The following is a 17,673-nucleotide window of genomic DNA, read 5'->3' as shown; positions in this document are numbered from 1 at the left end:
TCCTCCTGACACACTGACCCGGTTGCAGGGCCCTCCATTGAGAGAGAGAGAGGAACACACACACACACACACACACACACACACACACAGAATCGCTCTGTGTGCTCCTGTGCTGTTCCACTAACCTACTTACTGTAATCTGCCTCCTCTCTGTTTCATAACAGACCCTTACCCGAGGATTGCATCATCAAGTCTTCCCAGATGCATTCGGTGCTGTTTCCTCGTCATGACGCCCATTTTGTTTCATAAACACACAAACATGCACACGCTTGCATCCCACACACATACACATACACACACACACATAACGGTTATAATATGTCTCACATGTATTATATATATGTAGCAACCTAAATGTAATAAAAACTAGGATTATGCTTTATTACAGATTGCCTCAGAGGGAGGTTAAAAAAAGTCCTTTGTTTGCCGTTTAAAATATTTATCTTTATCTTATCCGTACAGTTTTGGCGCCTGATTTGCAGCCTGATTTTCTCTTGTTTTTCTTCAGTCAGGGGATATTAGTCACGAATGTATAAACCTGCACACCTGCACCTGCACACCTGCACACCCTCTCTCCATCTCCCATGCACACACATAGATGTACAGACCAACCTTGGTTATATTTTCAATGCACATATTAGAACCTTTCTGTGATGTCACAATGGTTTACTTAATTTTCTCGAACCGGAAAGAGCGGGTCTCTCACTGCACGATCTTTACAACGAAAGTTTCCAAGATGTGGTTTCTGAAGGGCGTGCAGCCCTTATCTTTCAGAGGCCACATCCTCAAAACCTCCGTTATGCATTTACATAATAAACGTTGGCTGGTAGCCTCTGATGGTTGGCAAGAAGGAGGGGTCATGTCCTCAGAACCAAGAAATCTCAGCCAAGCTAGTGTTAATGACATGTTTAGATTTGTCAGTCCATGGGTGAGTGACATGTTGAAAACAAAATACTATAATTACTCATATTGTTACTCATGGTTTGTCACTCATTCACACTTTCAGGTATATCCTGCCCCAACACACCTGATCACACTCACACTGAGTTCAGTCAGGTGTGTTAGGGTGGGAAACGCTTTGCAGGGCAGAGTCGCAGTTAAAACCCGCTATTACGGCGAATGTCGCGGTTCAGAATCTCGAACTTCGGGTGTCAGTTAATTAAACAAACACAATATAACACATTCTGTGATAATTAATATTTATAACGTGCTCGTCGACGCCACTCTTATTAATTTGCATGCACGGAGTTGTATTTTTACCTATGTAGTAGCTGGACTAACGCTGACTTGACAGTTCCACCTTAAAAGAGGCAACGCGAAGCGCGTCCCCGTGAGGTTTTGGTAAAAGGCTACGAAGGGCGATCATGTGAAAATCCACGCGTCGGAAAGTAGGTTAGCATGATAGACTGAGAGGAAGGCGCGACGACAGGGAGAGTCCTCGCAAGCAAGGTGGAGACTTCGCAAGGACCTACAACATTAACGTTTGACACACTCGCGCAGTAAAACACTAGTTCGTTGAAAGGGTTACGAGCATTGCGCTTGACAGACGCTTAAGGAAGTGGACAACTTTGAGGATTTCTTCGATTGCTTTTTTTTCTGATAATGCTCCAATTCGGAGCCCAACGATATTTCGCTAGCTGTCTTATGTTGGGTACCTAGCTAGCTGACCAACTTGGCATTTTTCCCCACAACTTGAGGACGTCTGAAACCGAAAGAAAACTGTCACTATGCGAGGTAAATTTGTTCATCTCCGGTTCTCTTATGTAAGACTGAAACGCAACACGTCGCTCGTCTGTTTGCATGCGTTGAAAATTCGCAGATTTTGTTTGTCATTTATTTAATTAATTGATTGCATTTGTTTAAGGATTCTCTCTTTTTTTGTGCCGCTCACGTGCTTCGCACATGCATATAATCCACGCCGCTGTCACGACGTTCTGAAGCGCGAGCTTTGGGAAGTGCGCACGCGGGGTCGCTGATCCTTCCTCGCGCACTTTCTGACCAGCATAATGATTCCCGTCCCATTGCATTCCTACTGTCCCTGCGCTGGGAAGTTTGACTCTTGCGGTACTGTTTCTGCGTGTAGGCGATGGTTATTTATTTCCCCTATTTTATCTGCAACGTTACTTTATATACCGTATTTCAATGAATTAAGTAACTATAAAATATAAAGTAGCCACGGATTAATATTTCAGTAGACCTTCGTTAGTGTGGAAAATATTTATGGTTTCCTAATGTGACCACTTTGCGAACAGGCTATTTATGGTACAAAAAATGAATATGGACATTCTTCATTTCATATTCGTTGAGGTCAATTTTACCACAACGAACACATAGTTTGCGTTTACTGGTCATACCGTGTGCAGTTGGCCGTTTCTCACCGCTGAGGTAAACACGTTCAGGCCATGTAGGGGGCGTTCAAGCGCGTGTCGAGTGCGTGTTGTTGTTTGCTAAGACCCGCATGGCCGCGCGTGTGAGCAGCCGCTGCCGCTCGTTACGCCACTAACCCAGTTATGTCAGCGCACATTACACAGCAGTGCAGAGTGCGAGGAGAAAGGGGAGGAGTCGAAGGAGAAGGGGGGAGGGGTAGAGGGGCGAGCGGGGCGGAGCTTAACCGCAGTCGTGCAAACGCACGCGGCCGCGGCGTCCATCTGTCGGAGACGAGCGATCAGATATTTTCCAGGGAGCTTTGAACGCTAGACATTCAGCTCGCGCAAAACTGATAGAAATAGTACACAGAAGGGGTTTAGTGGTTCAGTTTTTTGCTATTTATATTCTGGTGTGAAGATAGACAGTATAATATTATATATAATATTATATATATAATATTTTATATATAGTATTATATATGTAATTTATAGTCCACTTAGAATCCACACACACGTAGAACAGATTCCAAATCGTGAAGTAGGCCTACTCTTTATCCTTTTAAATAACCATTTCTCATTAAACTGAGGTTATACCTAGAGGCAAAATTTTGAATGGAGTGAATTCTGAATGAATTTAATGGATTACTATTGATACATTATTTAGACTCTAATTTGCTATGACGAAATTACGATTTATTGCCATATTTTAGTAATTACGAATCCTGCATTTTGAGTTTGTAAGTAAAGGATTCGAACGATGATACCAAAATATCTGCACATGAGCCAATTGTTAGGTGAAAGTTTTGCGGTCTGTATCAGTTTGGCCAGGTACGGATACAAGTGTTACATTTGGTGTTACTCTGGTGTGAACATTATATGGATCGTCATACTGTACGTTCAGGTCCAAAGCGCGAGGGCATAAATAGACATAACCTGATGCAGTCCAGTATAAATAAGTTATAGGGGCCTAATCATATGACTCCAGGACTGCCAAACGGCGATCTGATATATTTCTTATGATGTGAAGAAATTAAATGTCATTTTCGTTTAATAAATATATAATAAAATTGCGTACCACATGTGTTTTTTTTTTTTGTTTGTTTGTTTAAAGCGTTATTTTCTCTTAGAGTAGGTCTACTATGCTGTTCTGTATTATTTGCAATTTCCACCTTAACGGATAGAAAGGAAAAGCCTATTTAAATAATGTGCACTGGGGCGCCTCCCTCTCTCCGCCCCCTTTAAACAGGAAAGTGTGTCAGTAGGACAGCGAGTGCACATGGGCCGGCAGTCAAGTTCGGCTAAGTGACATTTCTGTTCGCCAATCACAGGCGAAGCTGTGTGCGCGTCAGCCAATGGTAATAGGGAAGCCGGAATTGGGCAGGACCACAGCATTATTAGACTGAGCTTGGCAAAATGACTGTATTTGTGGAAGCAGACGGCGGTTATATAACTCAAAAACAGCGGGAGGGAGTGGCCCTCATTGGTTTACAGATTTTTCCATTGCATGCCACGGTATACAATATCGTGGTCATTGCTTTCAGCTGTCGAACAAGTCAGAGGAAATACAAAATGGAGGACAGAGTTTGCAGTATTAATCCCTGCCGAAAATGAAGTGCAGTCTAAAGCGGGCCTGGATGGTATTATGTAATAATTGTAATACATTAGTTACAAGTAGTTTACTGATTAACTGACCCGTGACACAGAATTAAACATGTTGAAGGCCCATTTGGAGAATGTCTGCTGTGTGTTAGATATGAACATAGGTTTCTAGGCAGTTTTTTATATGTAACTTATTTTAATTTTTAATTAAGTTTTTTACTTTTTAGCAGGTAGTACTTAGCTCTTGTGGTTAACGCTTTTCCTCCCCCAGGTAATTTAGGGTGATTACAACCCCACTGTGAGGACTTTAATGGATATTACACTTCTTTAGTTATTAGTGGTGAGTAGGGAACAGCTCATTTGTTATGGAGCCCATTATGTTGCTTTTCTCCCCTGCTTGTGCACATATGTGTAATTGGCCTCTTCTGTCAAAGGGAGTTGCATAACAGGTTGCTCACTTGCTTTGTACATAACAGCATCTCAATGGGGGCTCCATGAATGTCGGAGTTGTTGTCGAGTCAGCGCTTTGCATCAGTTTCTTATCGCCCATTCCGTTCCAACGGCGAACCAGCGGTTTTCAGAGGTACCCTAGAACGTACCCTAACCGCTTTCTCTCCGCCGCGGAGGGTTTTTCGTCTTTACGCCTTTTGGCCGAATCTTCGGATCTCTTGGTCTGTAACATTCAACGTTATCCTCCGTCAGAAAAGTACACAATGTGACAGGTTCCTGTTCCATCCCATCAGCCCTTTCATCCCCTCACCATTGTGCTTGCCGTTCGTCGTAATGGCTCGTTGTGAAACTAGCGGGATGAATGTGTGCTCCGCGCGAAATTCAGAGACCATTACCAAATTGGACCTTTCAGAACCGCACGCGCGGTTGTGGAAGCAACAAAGCAGTGTGCTACTGTGGTCTGTTCTTCTTTTCAGAAGCAGGACTGTAATTTTGCTTTATGGCTCTCTCACACAGCTCAAATAGAGGTGATTCCGTGCAAAATCTGTGGGGACAAGTCGTCTGGGATACATTATGGTGTCATCACCTGTGAAGGCTGCAAGGTAAAAAATTGCATCCATCTTTTCTCCCTCAAAATACGATTTTACACAGTCTATGCTACACGAAATAAAGTCTTAATTCGTATTTGCTTCGATGTGACGTGCATTTATCTTGTGATCATCTTCTTTCAGCTTATTTAGAACCAGTTGATGTCTCTGTTTCTCTCTGTTTCTCGACTGACTATCAGAACCAGATTGGTTACAGCTGTTCCTGATTGAGAGGTTAAAAGTTGTTTTTTTTTTTGCGTGTGTGTTTTGCAGGGTTTTTTCCGCCGAAGCCAGCAGAACAACGCCATGTACTCGTGCTCTCGGCAGAGGAACTGCTTGATCGACCGCACCAACCGCAACCGCTGCCAGCACTGCCGCCTGCAGAAGTGCCTAGCGCTCGGCATGAGCCGCGATGGTGGGTTAGCACTGCGGGCGTAACGCAGAAGACACACACACACACGCACACACACCGCATGCACACTCGGGCTGAACTGGACCGAAGCACAAGATACACGTAGCACACAGAGAGCAGACACTTCAGCAGCACAGGAAAATACACCCGGTCTTGTTTACACTTGGTCTGGTTTACACTCAGTCTGGTTTACACTCGGTCTGGTTTATACTCGGTTTGATTTACACCCAGGCTGGTTTACACTCAGTTGGGCTCACACTCAGTTGGGTCCACACTCGGTCTGGTTCACACTCGGTTGGGTTCATACACTGTCTGGTTCACACTCTGTCTGGTTCACACTCGGTCTGGTTCACACTCGGTCTGGTTCACACTCTGTCTGGTTCACACTCTGTCTGGTTCACACTCGGTCTGGTTCACACTCTGTCTGGTTCACACTCGGTCTGGTTCACACTCGGTCTGGTTCACACTCGGTCTGGTTCACACTCGGTCTGGTTCACACTCTGTCTGGTTCACACTCGGTCTGGTTCACACTCGGTCTGGTTCACACTCGGTCTGGTTCACACTCGGTCTGGTTCACGCTCGGTTTGGTTCTGCAGCACTGTGCATTTTAGCATTTCTGAGCTCCCAACACAACTGACTCAACTCACCAACCAACCTGCAACCTGCCTTATGTGAGTTTAACATTACTGGCTCAGAACACTGTTTCCAAGCCCAGTCCTCAGAGACACCGGCTTTGCCGTACCATTTATTCAGTGTTCTTAAATGCTGAATTCAGGCATGTTGGGAGAGAGCTGAAACATGGATTGGATTGGGAAACTAAACTAAATCATGGTGTTGGGCTCCTCATGGATCAGGAACAGGGAACACTGAACATATAACCAGAAAAAGATGAGGCACGATCTCTTGGGGTGCAAGATGTTTGACCTATGCCATTAAGGGTTTAGGGATTACAGTGTTCAGAAATCACTCATATGTTCTGTGTTTGTGCTTGTGTTCATGATTAACTGTCAAAGGGTTTCATTACAATGCAAATGACATGACATGCCCAGACATGTGTTTCATAACTGTGGTGGTTTTACACTACTTTATTAAGCCTCATCACTCTGAATCTGTATACTAGCCAACATGTCTACAGGCCAGCCAACAGTGAAGTGTTAGGTGGTTCAGTCATCTGGTACAATTAACTTGATTTAACGCTCTGTTTACACTTGGCAGTAACATCCGATCATTGTAATATAACAAGGTGATCAGATCATCACTCAGTCAAGACACGGCTTGTTTACACTTGCAATATCAATGTAAACATGTCGTGTAAAGATTTAAATCCATTATTGGAAAACTGAAAAAAAGTTTGATTTAGTATATTGAAATTCCAGTAATAAAAAAAAAGAAAATAATCTAAATTAAATTACTCAATCTAAAGTAAACTAAAGTTTGATATGAGGCAGGTAATGTTTTAGTATTTGTAGATTTCTTGCAGTGTTCTTGATACTTTACAACGTTAATGTTTAAACAAAATTATACTTGTAGCAACTACTGCATCTAGACATTGACTAAGTGTTATCTTAACAATGCATGCAATTTTGATTTTTTTTTTTAATCAGCATAGTGTGCACACACAGATGAGGGAAGAGTGGATTTTTAGAATATTTCTGCAGTCGTGATGAAGAATGTTCTAGAAAAAGACTAGAAAGCAGATATGGCAGGTTTTATTTGCTTAGTAGCAACAGCTGAAACACACAGTCAAGACAAAAACGTCTTCCGTCCTGTGTGGCGGGAACTTCCCTCCCAGGTGACTGACTTTTCTACGTCTTTGATTATATGTGTATGGTTTGTTAAACGTGAGAACCAAGAACGACATTAGGAGTTGTGGGTGAAGTTTACATGACATGAAACTGCGATTGTAGATGAAGGGATCAAGTTTCAGCTTAGAAAGATTACGCGGCTTTCTAATGCTGTTGTTGTTCGCGGTCGGTCCCAGTGAAGTAATTGAAAGTCGCTTTAAAGTCAACGTTTAATGTTTCTGTCAACATCTCTCTCTCTCTCTCTCTCTCTCTCTCTCTCTCTCTCTATCATCCGACACTCGCACGGCTGCAGCGGTGAAGTTTGGACGGATGTCTAAGAAGCAGCGTGACAGCCTGTACGCGGAGGTCCAGCGTCACCAGCAGCTGTCGCAGGACTGCCTGGGCGTTCTGGGTCGTGACGGCGACGGGGGGGGCGACGCCAGCGGCGACAGTCGCACCTACAGCAGCGGGGGGTCCAGCACCGGCCTCGGCGACCTGGACGACATCGCCACGCTGCCCGACGGCCTGTTGTTCGACCTGCCGCTGTCGCCGGGCGAGGCGCGCGAGTACTGCGCCCTGGAGCTGCTGGACGACAGGTCCGGGGGCGGGAGCAGCGGCGCGGGCTCGTCCAATCAGAGCTCGCCGGAGCCCAGCATCATGGACGCGTCGGAAGCGGGCAGAGTGAGGCACAATTACGAGCTGCTGGCCGAGCCCAGACTCCTCACACATGCCCTGCTGGGGGCGCTGTCAGACGATTGCTCATTGCTGGAAATAGGTGGGTTCCTGTTCCTATTGCATGGGAAATGCTCTAACTGAGACAATGTGAAATGTGGTGATAGGTTATTGATCGGCAGCGAGAGTAGAGGTCACCAGAGACCTATGAAGTAATATCATTCCTTGAAACATTGGTTGCAGTTGTCAATTTAGGCCTAGCGGCATTCACATTAAGTGCTGTGTGTTTGTTTTTTGGCTGTAACAAACAAACGACCCAATACATTTGTAAGGATCAAAGGTGAAGCACACTCCAAAACGTCAAACACCACAGATACCCCCACCCCCAAATTCTTAATAGCCAGTTATTACATTGTTATAAATTTGTTGTCTACATTTAACACAAAGAGCATGGCTTCCCCACGTTACATGTTTCGGTATTTGTTGGAAGCTGCGATTTTCCGCAGTAAGTTTGTATTTAATTATCTATTTCATTATTAATGACAAACTCGTAAATAATTCAGCCCGCAAAACTCGAGGTTCAACTGTGCCGCGTTGCACTGTTGGATGGATGCCAGCGCCTGAGTTTAGAAAACAAAACCCGCCCTGGCCTACAGCTCTGTTTACGATTACAGACAAAAGCGTCATTCACCATAGAGTTCACACTCAGCTGAACGAGTTCTACCGCACTGACTGTACACTTTACACTTTCCCAGTCATGTGGCAAACCATTACAACCAAATCTTTTATGATACTACTTTAGGAGTTATATTAATATAAAACTAAACCACCTAATAAGGTTATTACAGGCAATAAATATCAACCTCCCTCTTTGTGTGAGATTTCATTATTTCTTAAATGAGTAACATGACTGTGATTAGTTAAACAACATGCAAGGACTTTAAAGGACTTTGGAAGAACTTGGTTTAGTGGAAAGTAAATATGTGTTTTGCCTAGATACAGTAGTTTCAGACTGGTTTCAAAGGCCTTTTCAGTTCATTGGCAGGCTGAGAACATAATGTAAACTGAACATTGTTGTTTTTATGTGTGCGTGTGTGTGTGTGTGTGTGTGTGTGTGTGTGTGTGTGTGTGTGTGTGTGTGTGTGTTTGTGTGTCCAGAACGCATCACACACAATGCAGTGAAGTCCCATCTGGAGACGTGTCAGTACAGCCTGGAGGAACTGAAGCGTCTTACCTGGAACGTGTACACACCTGAGGAGACACGCTCCTTCCAGCTGAAGGTACACGCAACACGGAGCCGGACCGGTGATTCCCCGCCACTTTGGGGCCAGAACCAGAACGGTGGCATTTTTATTGGGTGTGAGGACAGACAGGGGAAAGGCCAGTTTGTTGATTCAAGGACGCCAGCGTGTCAATGCTTTATATGGGTATGGATGGATGGATGGATGGATGAATGGATGTATGGAGGAATGGATGGATGGATGGATGGATGGACGGATGAATGGACGGACGGATGGACAGGGCTATATAATCAAAAGTGTATTCACTGTAGTGTAATCAAGCATCTTTTCCTGCTATTCAAGGACATTATTGTGTAGTATTATATTTTAATAAGCAAATTAAATTTAAATATCACCCAATCCTCATGAGCAGATGGATAGTTTGGATGCTGAATGTAAAAATTTGAACAATAACGGATCTGCACATCTCATGAAAGTGGATAAGAATTCAGATTTTCTGTTTTTATATGCTGATTATCCACCGGCCGATTGGATTCATTAATCTGGCTCAGTGCACATGCATCATGGCCGCGACCGTCCCGATATTGACAAATTGATCAGCCCGTTTGCTGACACGCTGACCTTGCCTGATCTCTGGAGCATGGTAGCGCTAGAGCACCTTCCTGGATCGGCCCGATAACCCGTCGGCCGCTGTGTCTAGTCCACAGAGTGGATGTGGCAGCAGTTTGCTCTGCACGTCTCCAACGCCATCCAGCACGTGGTGGAGTTCGCCAAGCGCCTCACCGGCTTCCTGGACCTGTGCCAGAATGACCAGATCGTCCTGCTCAAAGCAGGTCAGCGCCCCACTCCCCAACGCCGGCCCATCGCGCCACGCACCCAACTCAGATTAAACACACATGCAGATTATGGATTACGCAGAGCAGATTTCAAATGGAATACTGCGGCCTGTAAGCACTACTGTCAGATTAAGGCGGGGCACGTTTTTTCAGTTTTAACGCATGTTGTGACATCGCACTTCTGATACAGGATTAGAAATTATAAAGTCTTTTTAAATGTTAAGTGAAGCAGGAATACAAACATTTTGGAAACTAACAAATTAAACGAATTAGCTAAATTAATTAACTAATAAACTAATTCAACTAAATAGTTGAACTAGTTAACCAATAAACTTAGTGTTCCTACAGGGTTTTTAAAATCTACATATTACATATTTCGGCAAAACAAGTTTGTTTTAGAAAGGCACATTACAATCATTTAATCACACAGCACTGTAGGCCAAGGGCCCCACTAATCCCCAGTAATCTTTGCTTTTGTGTATTAAGCCCTTACATGAGGGTGTTTGTGTGCCGCCCCCCCAACACACACACACACACACACACACTGACCACATCTTATTCAAATGGAAATATTCAGGAGTTTTATACTTTAATTTGCTAACCATTCTCTCTTCTTGTCTTTTTGCTTCCAACTTTCTCTCTTTTTTGTTCTCTGATCTTTGTATAATAAATCTTTATAATAATTTTTAAATCCCCACAATCCGATTTTAAAACTCACATTTTCTGTAATGTTTTCATATTCTTAATAATATGAAATAATAATAATTTTCCTAACATATTTTTTACATTTAACTGTTAAATTATACTTTTATAATGTTGACATTTAATCTATTCCCCTAATCTGTCCTTTTTTAATATAATGTTTATATTTATTTTTTTTTTTTTTTTGTTTTGTAATGCGCCCCATTTTTGCATGGCGGAGTCCATCTCCCCCTCTTTTCCCCTCTCTCCACCTCCAATTTCTCCACTATCTGTTGGCCGTGCTCTCTCTCTCTCTCTCTCTCTCTCTCTCTCTCTCTCTCTCTCTCTCTCTCTCTCTCTCTCTCTCTCTCCCTCTCTTTCTCTCTCTCTCCACCCCTGCAGGCTGCCTGGAGGTTCTGCTCATCCGTATGTCCCGGGCGTACAACGCCGCCAACAACACCCTGCTCTTCGACGGCAAGTTTGCCAGCCTGCAGCTCTTCAAAGCCCTCGGTGAGTCTCCGCTCCATCCCAACGCAATCGTGCCCCCTGGGAGGGTTTCCAACATCTGCCCCTTAAATACCCCCTCCACCTCCACCCATGCGCTACAGAGGTGAATGGCTGCCTGTCTGAGATGTTACTTTAGAAATGTCCAGGATAAACTGTTATGGGTGTAAAAGCCATAACATTATGGTTAATGATAAAGTCCAATATGGATGTCTGATTTTGTGGGTAGCCTCAGGTTTTGTGGTGGTGATAGTTTTACTTCTTAATTTTATTTGGCATGTGCAGTGTGCCAGCTTTTTAAAGGAAAAAAAAATATATATATATATCCTTCCAAAAAAGTAATTGCACTGCAGTTGGAACATAAGGTGTGGCTATGTACATGTTCTGGCTGTGCCACGTTTAACACAAGGGTTTCTGACTCTGTGTGTGTGTGTGTGTGTGTGTGTGTGTGTGTGTGTGTACGTGTGTGTGTGTGTGTGTGTGTGTGTGTGTGTGTGTGTGTGTGTGTGTGTGTGTGTGTGTGTGTGTGTGTGTGTGTGTGTGTGTGTAGGTTGTGATGACATGGTGAATGCGATCTTTGAGCTGGCCAAGAGCCTTAGTCGCCTGCAGCTGAGTGAAGAAGAGATGGCCTTGTTCAGTGCTGCTATCCTGCTGTCCCCTGGTGAGACTAAACACACACACACACACGGTCATATTTATCTACGCTTAATACAATATGTGCAAACATTAAGTCCAAGAAAGTTATACTGATAACTGAATGATCATATAACACATTCCTAAGACACACCCTACCAAACGCGAACGCTGTTGATATCCCTCTACCTCTCCTGCTCTTTCTCTCTTTTCTCTCTCTCTCTCTCTCTCTCAGATCGCCCATGGTTAACGGAGAACCAGCAGGTACAGAAGCTTCAGGAGAGGGTTTATCTGGCCCTGCAGCACACCATGCACATGGGAGGCGCAAACCCAGAGAAGTTGGACAAGGTGAGGATGACCGTCTCACACCTTCATCTTATGCTGGAACGTTCTATCTCCAGAACATTTACACCACACTCTCCTCCCATAAGTCATGACTCCTACATCACTTGGGGGGCCATTTACACCATGACCACTAAAGACTGTGGCCTTTTGGCATTTACTTTGAGGACCACTTACCCTTCTCAGAAACCTAGACCACAGGTGTCAAACTCAAGGCCCGCCACGTCATTTTATGTGGCCCACGAGAGCTTAAAAAGCATAATTGTCTAAAAAAAAAAAGGTGAAATACATGCAATGACCAAAAACTACATTTCCCACAATTATGTTACCCACAAAGTGACGGCATCTCGACACTGCAGTGTTTCCACGTCGATTTGCCCAATAAGTGTAATTGAGAAATACAAATGATGATCCCAAATATCCAGGAAGTGAAAAAACCGATGTAGATGGAAGGATGTTTGAAGAAAGATGTGAAAGCGAATACATGTTTGTGCTTCAAGGAGAAAAACCACTATGTCTTTTGTGCTATGGAGCAGTGGTGGTTGTCAAAAAGTACAATCTACGTCTGCATTTTGATACCGAACACAGAGCTAAGTATGCCAAAATTAGTCATCAAGAAAAACAACAAATTGCCAAAGAATTAAAAGGCAAACTGCGATCACAACAGAATGTGTTCGCGAAAGCCACAACCACAAATCATGCAGCAGTAAAGGCTACTTTGTTGTGGCTGAAGAAATCACTCGGGCTTCAGTCTTTTTCAGAGGGAGCGTTTTTGAACCACAATTGCTATTTTCACAGTTATTTGATATTTCAAGTTTTGAACAAAGTAAATGTGATATCTTTTATGTTACTTTTCTTTATTCACTTGGATAGTTTGATTGTTGATTAGTGGAGTAATGTGGGTTTCATAACCTAAAAAATTAAAAGGGTTATAATAACAGCAACAAGCAAACATATTTTTTTTACATCTATGCAAATAGGCCTATGTAATACTTGTAACTTGAATAAGTAATAAATTATTTATTTTACGTTAAATGTTAGTTATTTAACATTAATTAAGGAGTAGTTACGTTTATAAGTCCTCTGTGGGCAACGATTATGCTGATGTGGCACGCAGTGAAAATGAGTTTGACACCCCTGACCTAGACCATCATATACTAGATCATCCATACTAGATCATGCATAAGGACCACCTTATACTAGATCGTCCATACTAGATCGTCCATACTAGATCGTCCATACTAGATCATGCATAAGGACCACCTTATACTAGATCATCCATACTAGATCGTCCATACTAGATCATGCATAAGGACCACCTTATACTAGATCGTCCATACTAGATCGTCCATACTAGATCATGCATAAGGACCACCTTATACTAGATCGTCCATACTAGATCATCCATACTAGATCATGCATAAGGACCACCTTATACTAGATCGTCCATACTAGATCGTCCATACTAGATCATCCATACTAGATCGTCCATACTAGATCATCCATACTAGATCATGCATAAGGACCACCTTATACTAGATCGTCCATACTAGATCGTCCATACTAGATCATGCATATATGGTTAAATCTCCAAGGAGTATAGAAGGTCAGATGATCAGTTCCAACCAGTTCACCAGGAGCGCACATTAGCAGGCCACATAAACCTTCCTCTGAGCTGGACTGTACAGGTGGAGACATACACCTGCCTCTGATCTGGACTGGGTCCTGAGTTTGTCCAAGCATGCTGTGAACATGCGTGATTCAGCTCATTGGAGTATTTTGAAGACTTGAGTTTTACCTAGCAGGGGTTAGGAAGCTTTTCACGCAACCAAAGGTGTTAAAGTGTTTAACTGTGTATACACACAGTGTTTACAATACCATATTGGTTGTAATGTTATTTGTGCCCAGTTTTAAATAGCTGCACCGCAGAAACATTAACGCCCATTTCCCCAGAACTATTAACAGTGACAGACAATAATGTGACCGCAGGATTTGCATGTGAGTGAACTGGTTTCGCTGCATTGAGATTACTCTTTCTCTGTATGGCAAGTCATCAAAAACTAGTTTCGATCCTAATCTGGAGTTTAGGACATACTGGTCTATTTATTCAAAGCGATATTTCAAAGTAATATTCCTTCCTAGCGTTTGTGTTTGTAGCATATGTTTGATAATAGACACGGCAATAATATCAACATAACATCCTGTCCTTAGGAACAGAATACTCCCGTTGGAAACACATGTATCGTTTCTGGTAAAGAGTTTCCTCAACAAAGATGCTTGGCAAACAAAGATGCTTGGCAAAAACAAGAACTTGTCGAAAAAAGTGTCAGAACAGAAACGCTTGAGGGTGTGAGAAGTGTACACTTGATTCCTGCAGTCAGGCCTTAGACTAAGGTCAGGTGAGTTCTGACAGTAAACGTTTGAACTCCTTGACATGCTAACAATGACAATAATGGTGTATGAGGATGTATAACCTGTGTTGTATGTACTATATGTTCTCTTCCCTGTGTACAGGGAAACTTAAATTAGTGGTGTCAATTCCAGGTGCCAGCGATTAAAAGTCCTCACCAGGATTTTGCTCAAGCTTGCTAGATTTTCTAATTAGCAATCCAGGTAAAATTAGTGGGATCAACACAACCCAGGAAGCCTGAGCAAAATCCTGGTGAGGACTTTTAATCTATGAACCTGGAATTGACACCTCTAACTTTTATAAAGGAGTTACTGCATGTGGTAAAACACCATATATTACAGGCAGAGGTTAGGTTGAAGCAGACTGAATACACTTCATCAGTTTTAGTCAAAAAGAAAGGGGGCATTGCTGAGTTTTAAATGGATTGTCAATAAGGCGCTTCAGTGTTAAGCCTCTTCAGTGCTGGCCTCTGTCCCAGCGTTTCTCAGTGGCGACCCCTGCTGGACAAAAGCTTTAATGGGACTTAAAGCAGAACTAAACAGATTGCAGAACGTCCTCCAGGAGCTGTGCTTAGGTAATTGTGTTTTAATTGGTTAAAAAATAAGCGCTTTTTCTTATCTGTCCTTTTGCAGATGTTGTCGAAACTGCCACAGATGAAGTCGATATGTAACCTCCACATCGACAAACTGGAGTTCTTTCGCCTGGTCCACCCTCAAACGGCCTGCACGTTCCCGCCTCTCTACAGGGAAGTGTTCGGCAGTGAGATCACCTTCCCTGATTCCACTGAGAGTTAGACAGGGAGAGAGAGCGAGAGAGAGAGAGAGAGAGAGAGAGAGAGAGAGAGAGAGAGAGAGAGAGCGAGAGAGAACTAGATGATGTGTTGCAGATGGTGACGGGGAAAAATGTGAAAGAGAGTAAAAGAAACACAGAACAGATGAAGAAATCGGGAGACAGTGGAGGCCTGTTGTGTAATACTTTTTAAAAAAAGAAAATCTGTAAAAAGAAAAAAAAAAACACCCACAACTGACCAGCAGCCCAGAGACAATCCAGCACACAGCCAAGCCTCAGTAATCAGTGTGTAGAAACACACACACCCCGACACACAGTCACCACTACAGGGGCAACACACACCTCCCTACGTGCAACCCTTCACGACAAACGGCACACGCTCAAAACGTCCTCGTCGGACGTCTCGAGGAACGCGCAGATAATCTGCGGGCTGGAGGCGCTTTTTTTTCCGTGAGACAGATGATTAGCATGTCTTTCAAAACTAGCAAATGTCTTAAAGCAGGCTAGTAGAAGCGAGGTCAGCCGTGTCTGGGCCTTCTCGCCTGACCGGAGCGCCGTCCCTCTCCAGGTCTCTGTGCGGGGAGCCCGGAGCAACACAGCACGCTCGCGGCACTTCGGTTCGCCGACGGTGTCCACTGAAAGCCATTCTGTGCCCACCCCGTTAGCGGCAAGAAGGGACCGACCGTGCTGTTCAGCACCTTCTGGGGGCCCAGCACTTGAAATCAAAGGAGCGCTGGTGTGGTTTCTAATGTGCAATAAAAGAAAAAAAATTTTTTATTTTTTTTTAATAGCCGGCTTAGTAGAAGACACCGGTGAAATAAGATGGTTGGCAAAAGAAGATTTCATAGCACTAAGTCCACGTTGACGCACTTGTGTACATGCTGTGAGCTGCTGCTTCTCTCTTGTTTCGTTTTAAACTAACAATGAGAAACCTCAGTCCCATGATCCCTTGCCTTGGAAATGCCACTTATTCAAAAAGAAATCTATATTCCTTTTAATTTATGTGTACATTTATAAAATAATATTTTGTATATAAAAGGAATGTATATAATTCATTGTAAAGAGTGACTAGAGAGAGAAAGAGAACACAGGAGAGAGAGAGAGAGAGAGAGAGAGAGAGAGAGAGAGAGAGAGAGAGAGAGAGAGAGAGAGGGAGAGAAAGAGCAGGTAACAGAAAAAACGTGGACTGGGGATTTGAAGACAGAACTTAAGCCCTGAGTCAGGACTTCACCGATTCCACTTCAGCACAGACATTACTGGACCAGAGAAATGAACTGGGTGTGCACCGGCACGCCGCACACGGAAACGCTCCACGCTCTGGAACTGCGATTCGGCTACTGGTTTTTTCCAAACTCCTTCGGTGCTGCGTTCTTGTGGACTCCGACACCGTGCGGCCGTGCTCGTGTGAGGCCGACGCCCTGATCGGGGACAGCCACGCTATATTATTCGGACTGAAATTCAAGGAACACATGAGAAAGACGGAATGAAAGTGGACCTTTTATGACGGCACACACACACACACACACACACAAAGAGGGCCAGACTAAGGCCATAACAGAAAATGGTGCAGGTCTTGTATCCAGGTTTTGTATAATTTTGTAAAATGTTGGTCCTCTTTTACATGTTGCCATGGCCACACTTCCTGTCATGTGCTTCTCTTCCTGCTCATACACCTCAGTATAGTGAAAGGTGAACGGAGTTTCCAGCTGCTCCCCTGAGTTAGGCCTTGGAATAGTCTTTACTGCCAAATTTTGCTTTTGGAGCAAAATTCATTCTCATATTCTGCATATGACAATATATCTTGCAATCTGTAATGTTTAGACTTCGAGGAATATCCACTAGAATCTGAACTGTTGGAATATTCCACAATGTTTAAGTGTTCGTGAAGTCTTTTTGTGTTGAGAAACTAAACTCGTAGTACTAAGAGGGTTATTGCACAGTCTGGTGAGAAGCTCTGGTGTGAGTAATATTGGTTCAACCAATTAAGATTAAGATGATCAGACCTGTTATATATGCGGCACGTGCTATTTTATAGCTTACAAAAGTTATTTTACCTAACAAATTCTATACTGCATGAGCACACTAATCTCACTATTTGTTAACGCTTTCGTATGGTTTTTTGCTCAATTTTACTTTCTGTTCTATAAAAAAAGACAAAAAGACTTTTTACAAAAACAAACATTTTAAATGAGTCACTCAGGGAGATGGCTGGTCTCTGTCTTGCCAGTACCCTCATGCAACCAACCATACACAGAACAAACACACCGACACATGCACCACTCTACCACTCTGCACCGAATAGGAGACCCGTATCCTTGATCACTGTGTCATATATATATATATATATATATATATATATATATATAT

General features: G+C 43.3%; 1 protein-coding gene across 1 annotated transcript; it reads left to right on the top strand.

Moving 5' to 3' along the window:
- Positions 1-1,391: 1,391 nt before the first annotated feature.
- On the top strand, positions 1,392-16,469 carry rorcb (RAR-related orphan receptor C b). Its single transcript, XM_076981098.1, has 10 exons — positions 1,392-1,734; positions 4,932-5,017; positions 5,276-5,417; positions 7,512-7,973; positions 9,029-9,150; positions 9,812-9,944; positions 11,031-11,138; positions 11,683-11,793; positions 12,001-12,113; positions 15,150-16,469. Exons 1-10 carry the CDS (start codon positions 1,728-1,730, stop codon positions 15,309-15,311), a joined length of 1,446 nt encoding a protein of 481 aa, XP_076837213.1. The 5' UTR covers positions 1,392-1,727; the 3' UTR covers positions 15,312-16,469.
- The last annotated feature ends 1,204 nt before the right edge of the window (positions 16,470-17,673 follow it).

The sequence above is a fragment of the Brachyhypopomus gauderio genome, chromosome 19 (genome assembly GCF_052324685.1).
Source record: "Brachyhypopomus gauderio isolate BG-103 chromosome 19, BGAUD_0.2, whole genome shotgun sequence".
NCBI lineage: Eukaryota > Metazoa > Chordata > Actinopteri > Gymnotiformes > Hypopomidae > Brachyhypopomus > Brachyhypopomus gauderio.
Note: the sequence above shows the minus strand (reverse complement) of the source record. Positions and strands in the feature narration are given on the sequence as shown.

Bases quoted from the DNA above. Each gene is read 5' to 3' on its own strand.
- rorcb (XM_076981098.1), top strand. The intron at 5,418-7,511 runs GTGGGTTAGCAC...GCACGGCTGCAG, and splicing joins GCTCGGCATGAGCCGCGATG to CGGTGAAGTTTGGACGGATG. The intron at 12,114-15,149 runs GTGAGGATGACC...GTCCTTTTGCAG, and splicing joins ACCCAGAGAAGTTGGACAAG to ATGTTGTCGAAACTGCCACA.